The sequence below is a fragment of the Cicer arietinum genome, chromosome 2 (assembly GCF_000331145.2).
Source record: "Cicer arietinum cultivar CDC Frontier isolate Library 1 chromosome 2, Cicar.CDCFrontier_v2.0, whole genome shotgun sequence".
In the NCBI taxonomy this organism is placed as follows: domain Eukaryota; kingdom Viridiplantae; phylum Streptophyta; class Magnoliopsida; order Fabales; family Fabaceae; genus Cicer; species Cicer arietinum.
The window spans coordinates 1,046,861-1,057,525 of NC_021161.2; the positions used below are offsets into that span (position 1 = coordinate 1,046,861).

The 10,665-nt window shown below is 25.6% G+C and overlaps 1 protein-coding gene across 1 annotated transcript in view; it reads left to right on the plus strand.

The window, feature by feature from the left end:
- LOC101509878 (alpha-dioxygenase PIOX) overlaps window positions 1-5,450 on the plus strand; it is a 7,117-nt gene extending 1,667 nt beyond the window's left edge. Inside the window, exons 3-10 of the mRNA XM_004489251.4 lie at window positions 217-366; window positions 546-679; window positions 822-1,038; window positions 1,957-2,102; window positions 2,661-2,888; window positions 3,048-3,250; window positions 3,939-4,182; window positions 5,000-5,450. Coding sequence (XP_004489308.1) covers window positions 217-366; window positions 546-679; window positions 822-1,038; window positions 1,957-2,102; window positions 2,661-2,888; window positions 3,048-3,250; window positions 3,939-4,182; window positions 5,000-5,225 — 1,548 coding nt within the window. The 3' untranslated portion in view covers window positions 5,226-5,450. The remainder of the gene's footprint in view (window positions 1-216; window positions 367-545; window positions 680-821; window positions 1,039-1,956; window positions 2,103-2,660; window positions 2,889-3,047; window positions 3,251-3,938; window positions 4,183-4,999) is intronic.
- Window positions 5,451-10,665: the final 5,215 nt, after the last annotated feature.

The following is a 10,665-nucleotide window of genomic DNA, read 5'->3' on the forward strand; positions in this document are numbered from 1 at the left end:
TAACATATCAGTAGAGTTTAATATTCCCGTGTCATACATAAATATAAATTTTTTTAAAAGTGTAATTTTAAAAATATTTATCAATAAAAATTAAATATTTTTAATAATTCAACAATTATGATAGATTAATAATCTAAAAGCTTTTTATATTGATAATATATATATATAAATTATATATATTTAAAAAAAAATATAATTAAGTATGTGTTTGTGCAGTTATTGAAACCAGATCCAATGGTTGTGGCCGCAAAACTTCTAGAGAGGAAAACTTTCAAGGACACTGGAAAGCAATTCAATGTGATAGCTGCATCTTGGATTCAATTTATGATACATGATTGGATTGATCATTTAGAAGACACTAAGCAGGTGCTAATAGATTTCGTCCATGTTTGATATATTGTTGCGAATTTGTCATAATTAAATTTACAACTACCAATTATAATTTTAATAAATCCAATGTGATAACAAACATTAGGTTATATGTTTTGACAAAATAAATGATATTATAATTGATAAAAAAGAATTATATTATAAAATTTATATAGATTGAAGTTGTAGCACCAGAAGAAGTTGCAAGTCAATGCCCACTAAAATCTTTCAAGTTCTTTAAGACAAAGGAGATTCCCACTGGCCTTGATGATATCAGGACTGGAGCAGCAAACATACGTACACCTTGGTGGTAAGAATATTTCTATATACATATATATATATAAATAAATTAACTTTGTTAAGTAATTGAAGTTGATTAATTTATAGTCTCAATTTAAGATCTTAACTAATTGAACTTACACATGACATGAATGTATGTATATAATAAAAAGGGATGGAAGTGTGATATATGGAAACAATCAAGAAGTTTTGAATGAAGTTAGGACTTCCATTGATGGGAAGCTCAAAATATCATTAAAGGATGGTACCCTTCTCCATAATGAAGATGGAGTAGCAATTTCAGGTGATGTTCGTAATAGTTGGGCTGGTGTCTCAACTTTGCAATCCCTTTTTATTCAAGAACATAATCTTGTTTGTGATACTCTCAAGGTATGAATCAATACTATACTATTATATACATTTAATTAAACCATTTAATTAATTACTCTTTAATCTTTAATAATTAGGACTCTTTTTTTTTTAATCTGTGTTAAGTTTATAATCATAAATTAGAAAATAAAAACAATATATGATATAATTGACATTTTAATTATATTGGCACCTCAAAACTACCACGTATTATTTGCAATAAGTTTATTAAATAAAAAATAATACAAAAATTAATAAATAAATAAATAAATAAAAAGGAAATATTATATTGATTACAGTAAAAATCTTTCCTGATACATAATGACGACAAATTTCATATTTTTATTTCATAAAATATATGTTTTAATTTTATACTTATGAACAAAGAGGTAAAATAATCTTGCATATCTCAAAAAATATTGTCTGCTTTTCTATAAATAATAAAAATATTAAGAAATAATTTTTATTATTTTTAAAAATATATCTTTATTAACTAATATTTTATCTCTCTCTTCTAAAAATAGTCCACTTTAAAAGTCTTTAATTAAGATAAAATGAACCTACATTAAAAAATATAAAAAACACTTAATGTTTCCATAAAAGTAGACGACCCTTAGTTAATTAATATTTTTAATTAAGAGCGTTTACTTTAGAACAGTGTTTGTGGGGTCAAACCCCAAATTTAAATTATTTAGACTTACAAATGGAAAATCTAGAGAGGAAAAATAAACTATTACTAAAAAAGTTAAATAATAATATATATTTGTGTATATCGACATAATTTAAATTGGTAACTGTGACTACACAAGAATTATCCGTACATTTAATATCAAAGCAAGTAATTCTTGAAATTTTCATCAAGAAAATAGATAGTGCACACTAGTATATATATAAGAAAGGAAAACTAATATATTTTTAATTTTGTACTTTATTTATTAGAAACATCACCCAGATTTGAAAGATGAAGAGGTTTATCGATATGCTAGATTGGTGACTTCAGCAGTGATTGCAAAGATTCACACCATAGATTGGACTGTAGAACTCCTTAAAACAGACACTTTGCTTGTAGGCATGCGAGCCAATTGGTAAGAAAAAATATTTGTTAGTGACTTCCACACTTTCTTTTTTTTAAAAAAAAATTTAGAATTTTAGTTTAATTATCAATTATGCAAAATAATATTTTGGTAAGTTGGTTCTGAATCCAAACTTCACACGATCATCTCTATTTCTTTTAATTTTTTATTTTGTACTAAATGAAAGTTTTTATTATATAGATTGCACATATAAAATTTTATATATATTATTAAAACTAATAAAAATTAACGGTGTTCAATAAAATACTTAAAGGCGTAAATTTTGAAATATTTCAATAACATATCAAATGACTTTAAATTTGTGTAAAATTATATATGCATGATCTTTATGATATAAACTTTCGATCAACAAAAAAAAAATAGAGAGTATTGATAGAGATTGTGAGAAATTTAAATCGATAAGCTACAATTCTATTTTGGTTGATTTATAAATAAAAATTTTCATTCCAGAGTAGATGTTATTATATATTAAAATAAATCCAATATAATTTGTTTATGTTGATTGCATGAATTTATATGATGGTGCTAACAAATTGAATAAGATTTTAGGTATGGATTATTGGGAAAGAAATTCAAGGACACATTTGGGCATGTTGGAACATCCATCTTGAGTGGATATGTTGGAATGAAGAAACCAGACAATCACGGTGTTCCATACTCATTAACTGAGGAATTTGTCAGTGTTTATAGAATGCATGCACTCTTACCTGATACCTTACAATTGAGAGATGATTCTGCTACTCCAGGATATAATAAATCCCCACCAATAATCAAAGAGTATGACAATCATTTTTTATATTTTGTATATAATAATAAGTGTAAAATAAGTTTTTAATTTTTATAAAATTTTATTTTTTTCCTTTACAAAAAATATTAACTTTTTAGTTGTCTGGATAAAATTCTTATTCATTTTTAATCCCTTTTGGTATTTTACAGGATTCCTTTGTATGATTTGATTGGACTACAAGGAGAAACGACCTTGGAAGAGATACGAGTTTCAAGGCAATTAGTATCAATGGGTCACCAAGCTTCTGGGGCACTAGAACTTTGGAACTATCCTTCAGTGCTCAGAGACTTAGTACCACATAACGTAGATGGCACAGAAAGATTTGATCATGTGGACTTAGCTGCTCTTGAAAGTAAGAAATATGAGCCAATACTTTTAAGATCTTAATGATTTTTTAATAAATATATTATATTTTGCTTTTAACTTTTATAATTTTTTTAAAATAATTATTTGTTAATAATTTTAGTCTTTTATTTTTAAAATAATTTATATGTATTGTGTGAATTTTTAAATGATTTTTTGTATGTATATTCAGAACGTTGTGAGAATTTTGCTTATAAAAAGTTAGAATTTTTTAACAAATAATAAATTTAATATAAGTTTTTTAAGCTTTTAGTCTTTACAAATTCATATTTAATTCATTCTTTTTTTCAAATTCTAAAATTTTATAAGAGGGATTCTTTTAATATTTTAAATATTTTTATAAAAAAATATTAAAAAATTCGATTGATACACATGAATTAAATAGATACTAAAATTGTTAACAAAAAATGTTTTTAAAATCATTATTTAAAGAAAAGATTTAGAGAGATAAAAAAAATACTTATTTAATTTCAAATATAAAAAAATAAGTCAAATAAAATTAATATATTTAATTTTAATTTTAAATTAAACATATTAAATGTTATAATTTTTACTTATATATTTGAGATCGAAGTAATATATAAATTTATAGAAATTATAAATTCATTTAATTATTTTTTAATTTATGTTTAAGTGACTTGAACTAACAATGTAATTTGATATAATAAATGATGCAGTTTACAGGGATAGAGAGAGGAATGTAGCTAGATATAACCAACTCAGGAGAGGATTATTGATGATACCTATAAAAAAATGGGAGGATTTGACAGATGATAAGGAAACAATTGAAGTATTGGAAGAGGTATATGGTGATGATGTTGAGGAGCTTGATGTTCTAGTAGGTCTCATGGCTGAGAAAAAGATAAAGGGTTTTGCAATTAGTGATACAGCTTTTACAATATTCCTTCTCATGGCATCTAGGTAAACACAATTAAAATTTTGTTTTCTTTTATTAATGTTTCCACCTTTATAATATTATATACTAACAATTAAAAAATTATACAAATATCTAATCATCTTTCATCGATCATATAAATATTTGTAAATATTTTAACATGTAATATTACACTAAAATATTTCACTATTTTATTTTTAATTTTTATAAAATCTTTTATCAACTTTGAGTCTTTAAAAAAAATTGTTTTTATTTTTGATTTTATATCAACTATCGTGTATTTTTTGAATTTTTTTTACACTAATACTTGGAAGATTATGAATTTTTAAGTACAACAAATTTAAAAATTCATGTATAATTCATCGGTAGTTATAAAATATAAAATTCTAAATTTTTGTACGAATGTTGTTTAATTTGTCCTAAACATTACTGTAAAAAATCATTAAAAAATTCAAATGTTACATAACAGTTGAATTAAAATTATTGACAACAAATTGATGAAATTTTTTATAAAGATTAAAAATAAGATAATGATATTTTATAGAGATTCAAAACTTATTTAATTCTATATCTTATTAACATAAATATTACACAAATGTATTAGAGTGTGATTAACATTTTTGTAAAAAGATTATATATATCCTTAGATTCATAGTTATTAAACTCATTTAACTATCACATGACAAAATACAAAAATATAATAATTATTCTAATCCTATAATAATCCTCAAAGAATATATTGGGGATTTTAACCCATGAGTATAAAATACTTAGACTTTGTTAATTTGTTTAGTACAAGAAGTATGGATAATTGATTTGATTGAAATTTTATACACTTTGTAGGAGACTAGAGGGTGATAGATTTTTCACAACCGATTTCAATGAAAAGACATACACTAAAGAGGGATTGAAATGGGTGAACACAACTGAGAGCTTAAAGGATGTAATTGATCGTCATTATCCAGAAATGACACAAAAATGGATGAACTCTTCTAGTGCATTTTCTGTTTGGGACTCACGCCCAAACAAACATAATCCTATTCCAATTTACCTTCGTGGTCATAATTAATCAATTTAATTTTTGCAATATTTTCCCAAATTTGTTGTCCCTGAACTTGATTATGTATTTGTATTTGAATTTGTATTTGGATCATCTTAAATAAGTCCTTGTTGCATTTGTATTTATACATACACATTGTACATGCGTATGTATTCATGTTTATTTGTTAACGTTCCTTTTACTTGTCTCTTTTGTTTTCCTCAACAATCAAATAAAGGTGATTAATTAGATATATTTTTTGATTTGTAATCTCTCTCCCCCTCTCTCTCTCATTTTATTTAAATTAGTGGTTTCTACATAGATCAAGTTTTTTCTCTTATGTTTTTTCTTAGCGGTTGATGGAGTTGTAACAATTAATGAAATAATTGACCAAGCAAGGAAATCAAGAAAGGAATACTTAATCTTTAAGTTGGATTTTGAAAAGACCTATGACTTGGTCATTTGAGGGTTCTTGGATTATATGATGATGAGGTTAGGATTTGATGACAGGTGAAGGTTTTTGATAATTGTGTGTGTCTTTTTAGGCAGTCTTTGGACCTTTATCAATGGTAGCCTTGTAGAGGAGATCAACATAAAAAAAAGGGGTCTTAAGCAAGGACCCACTTGCTCATTTCCTATTTTTATTAGTTGTGGAGGTGTTGAGTGAGATGGTTAAACAATTAGAGCTGCTCAATATGATTAATGGTTTCTCAATGGGTAATTTGGGGTTGACAGTTTCTCACCTACAATATGCAAATGATGTTGAAGTAAAAACCTTTTTTATATGTGTTTTAATGACAACAAATCTTATGAAATAAATGTTAAGTTTTTTAATGATGATCTATTAATGTTTGCACTTGAATTTTTGTTGACAGAACATAAGTGGTCAAACTTTAAGCCACTCACATAAAATGGTACATTGTATGAACTCAACAATGAAAAAATCAAAGTAACATAATAAGATTACACTAGTAGCATCATACACTTCATGAAGATATTTGAAGTGGACTATCATTTGAATCATAAGAGCTTTAATTGAGAAGTTGATAAAGTCATCATAGCTTTCAAGATAATGCCATAATGATGGATCATCAACAAAAATACAAGTATAGTAGCACCTGCAAAATTATACATGTGTGAAACCTACAACAGCGGATGTAACTTGTTATCCCACCATTGCAAGTAATGTACTTAACCATCATAAAAAATTGAAAAGTCTAATACATAAATAGAAGTATGACTATCCTCAAGTTGAGGATGATCGTCGCAATATGTTGCATCTCAGTCACACATAAAATCTCTTACAATAAGTCAAGAAAAATTATGGGTCAAATGATGTGTATATGAGAATAAGAGGATGAAGTATCCGATTTCGAGGATAGATCTGAGGATAGATATTTTTCACAATCTCATATTCGAAGATTAATATTCTTCACAACCTCATATTTAGGGATAAATATTTATCAAACTCTTCATCTCATAACTAATAAAAAAGTAATTGTCATAAAAGTACAATAGGATAAAAGTTGACAAATGTTCACATTATTCAAGGTTTACCAAGAGTGAAAAAAGAAGTGACATCTCATCAGTCATAGACTTTTATGTGGGATATAAGAACATTTATTCTCGCTATTAACATAACTTAAGGATGGATTCTCGAAGAAAAACATCCTCTCATCTATAAAAATGATGGCTTATGGGAATAGTATATGCTAGCATAGTTCAAGTTTATACAAAAGTCTTTAAAATGAAACAAACACATTTGTCATGATTTCCAAGGTATTGAAAACAAAACGCTACTTTCTCATCCATAATAGATCTAGAGGATAATAAGAATGTCTACTACAAATAATATTATAGAAGGTCCCCTAACAAGTGCAAAAGGTGTCAACATGTTTACACCAAATTCCAACAGTCACATATAAGAAAGAAACACATACAATCACCTCTCAAAGACTTACACATATCCGATAATTCATCCATGAACATCCTTCAATTCAGTTACATTAGAGGATGAATACAATTTGGAGATGATGACAAACGTAGAGGATATCTTCAAAATAGATTTAATACATTTGCAAAATAGTAAAAAGACACAAAAATGTGATGTACTTGACATGAAAGGTACACTACTCAAAGTGATTGGAAAAAGGGAAAATAAAAAGAAACAACAATTGAGACTCAAGAAAGTAGAAACTTCATTTTTGTACTTAAATCAACTCTGATGACACACCATCGCAACCATCCTCTAAGCAAATTTAACCAAAGGATAAAGACTTATGGCAATTTCGTAAATACATGCAAGTCCAAGGAAAATTAACAAAGTCTCCAACAATTATATTTTGTTAACCCATATGTTTGAAGCTCCAAAGGCAACTATAAATATATAATTTATTGATATTCAAATATCAATAGAATCATCTACCATAAAATATCTAAGTTATTCAAGTTTGTCATCACTCTTTTTATTCTACACACACTCTTCCAACTTTAAACATATTTGAGGATTATTTTTATTGTGTATTATATACAACTTCATATCACTATCTTATCTTAGAAAGTTATAATTTGATCCAAAATCAATTACTACTTTTATATCCTCAAGTTGTTATAAACTTGAGTTATTGTGTAAACATGTTGAGGCTAGTAAAAATACAACGTTAAAAGTCTGACGAAGCTAAGAAAATACATAGTTGAAAAGATGTAGATCAAAGGATGAATTTCTGAGTACTAATGAAAATCTCACAAAGCTGTGAAGACTGGAGTAGCCTGTATTAGGTGAACCAGTATAAATTTTGTGTGTGAATCTTCTTAAATTCTACCATTGTTATATTTGTTTGATTCACACCATTAGCACACTTATCACACATATTTCAAACTAATATTATTTCTATTTAGATCATCCTCAATATGAAATATGAGGAAGATTATTTTTCATCTAACCATTTTTACTCCAAAGACAACTTGAGAGGATAATATTTGTGCATGAACTAAATTTTAAAAAGGATCACAAAACAATCCCTACTTGTGACATTCACTTTTACTTCAGATCATACCCTGTTAATAGGGATGCTAGTCTGGATAATATTTTGTCACTCAAAACAAACCTCCGATGTTATGACAATGGCGGTTAAGTTTATGAATTATAAATTGGGTGCACTACCATTCAAGTATTTGGGCCTTACCAGTTGGGGAAAACTCACATAGACTAAGTACTTAGGAACCTTAGCTTAATTCCCTTCACAAAAGATTAAGATCTTGGAGGGATAAATTTGTTAGCCTTGGAGGGAGAATTGCTCTACTTAACTCTATTCATAATAGCATTCCCATATTTTATCTATCTTTTCTCAAGATGCATGCGAAAGTATGAAATCATATTATCCAAATTCAGATAAGGTTTCTCTTAGGTGGCTCCAAATGACATACCAAAATAGCTTAAGTTTGTTGGTATGATGTTTGTAAACCTAAATAGGCGAGTGGTCTCAGGGTGAAAAATTTGCGACTATCCAACTAAAGCCTCATGATACTATTGGCCATTACACTATTAAACCGACTAAAGTCTCATCGTGTACTTTCTATGAATAGATATCACATTTGTCCTTATGTTTGAGCCATTAATTATTTTAGTGCAGTTTTTAGTCGTTGAGTCTCTTGATGCCTCAACCTTTCTTCGGCCCTTTAGGTTTTCTTTCTCTGGTACTTATATTGAATTTGAGTACCTCTTGCACTCATTTTCAATAGATAAATATATTTCCTTTAAGAAAAACACTTCATAAAATTGCAGTTTTATTGTGTTATAAGTTTTTTTATTTTTATAACTTATTGAGTTTGTTAAGAAATATTGAGAGTTATTCATCTTATTATACATAATCTTTCATTTGTAATATTTTGTCCATTCACTGAACGAGGTTATTCAAAAAAAAATTTATTTTATTCATTCAATAATTCAAATTAAGAATCACTAAAGATTCAACTTGTTGTCGTTAAGAAAGATAAATTAAAATTTTGTACGTAACATCAATATCAATATTTATGTTTAAAATTTTTAATTAAGCTAAGAACCCCTAATATAGTTTCTTTTTATGTTTTTATATTAAATTTAAGGACCATAACAAGTCTTAAATTTAGATGACTATTATAAATAAAAGTTAATTACTTTTGAATATTGTAATCTTATTATTCTTTATACATCATTCATTTAATTTAAAATATTTAATATTGATAGTTGAATGTTTGAGATTAATAAGAGAGTATTTGGTAAATTTAACTTGTGTTTTTTTATGAAATCTATAAAATTAACTGCACTTGACTATATTTTTTAATATTCATGAAACTAGTGTTTTTTTTCTCTTCATAATAGTGACTAGAGGGAGTATGATTATATGTGAATATAAATTTATTTTGCTTATTTAAAAAAAAATGATTTGATCTTAAACATTGTCATACACATTTTTTAATTATTGCTGTTATTTTCAACATATTCATTTTCGACTCTGCATTGTTTAAAAGAAAAAAAAGAAAAAAATGTGTATAAATTTTAATTATAATAAAAAAATAAAATTGATGTCCTAAAAATTATTTGGCAAATAATGTGTATAAATATTAAACTAATATATTTTATCTTATTTTTATATATTTAATTAATTTAAATTTAATCTTCTTTTTTTATACGCTCAATATAACAATAGTTATGTTTTTTAAACAACCATTTGTACAATGAATAATCACGTTAAAAAAAATGGTTAATTCAATTTACAATTAATATTATGATTAATTCATATGTATGATTAACTATAATTTTAAATTCAATATAAAATAATTATCTATTCAATTGAATTAACTATAATTTTATTTGTTTTTAATTAGTGTTGTAGGTGTAAAAAATATTGGGTTTTCATACATAGACTAATCAAGAAACATATTTTATGAGGGGTCAAAAAATAACATTTTCTTTTGCTTTTAGTACAAATATAACGTTAGAGATTAATCCATTAAAAAATTTGAATAATATTTCGTATTCTTAAATATAAAACCCTATAAACAAACTAAATCATGAAAATTAAAATAGTTTTACCGTAATGTTAAATTTGTTAATAATTAATTTTAGATTTATATTTTTACCATTTAAAATTAATTAATATTTCTATTATATTATTTATCAATGTAAATTAATTAAAGGTATGTATACAAATAAATAATTAATAAATATTCAAATAAAGTTTTATACAAAGGGATGTAATTAAAAGAAAAAGTATGTCATATTTAGATACAAAGAGAGTATTTAAGAGTTGTATCGCACATATTTTAATAATATGTATGTATATTAATTTGTTTATAATATTAAATATACAATAGTTAAATAATATACACACACGTGCCTGTCCACCCCTCTATCTGTGTCTGTCTGTGCACATGATGCTTTTTTTATATAACAATTGAAGAAAAATGACAAAACTGAATTTTTAAAATA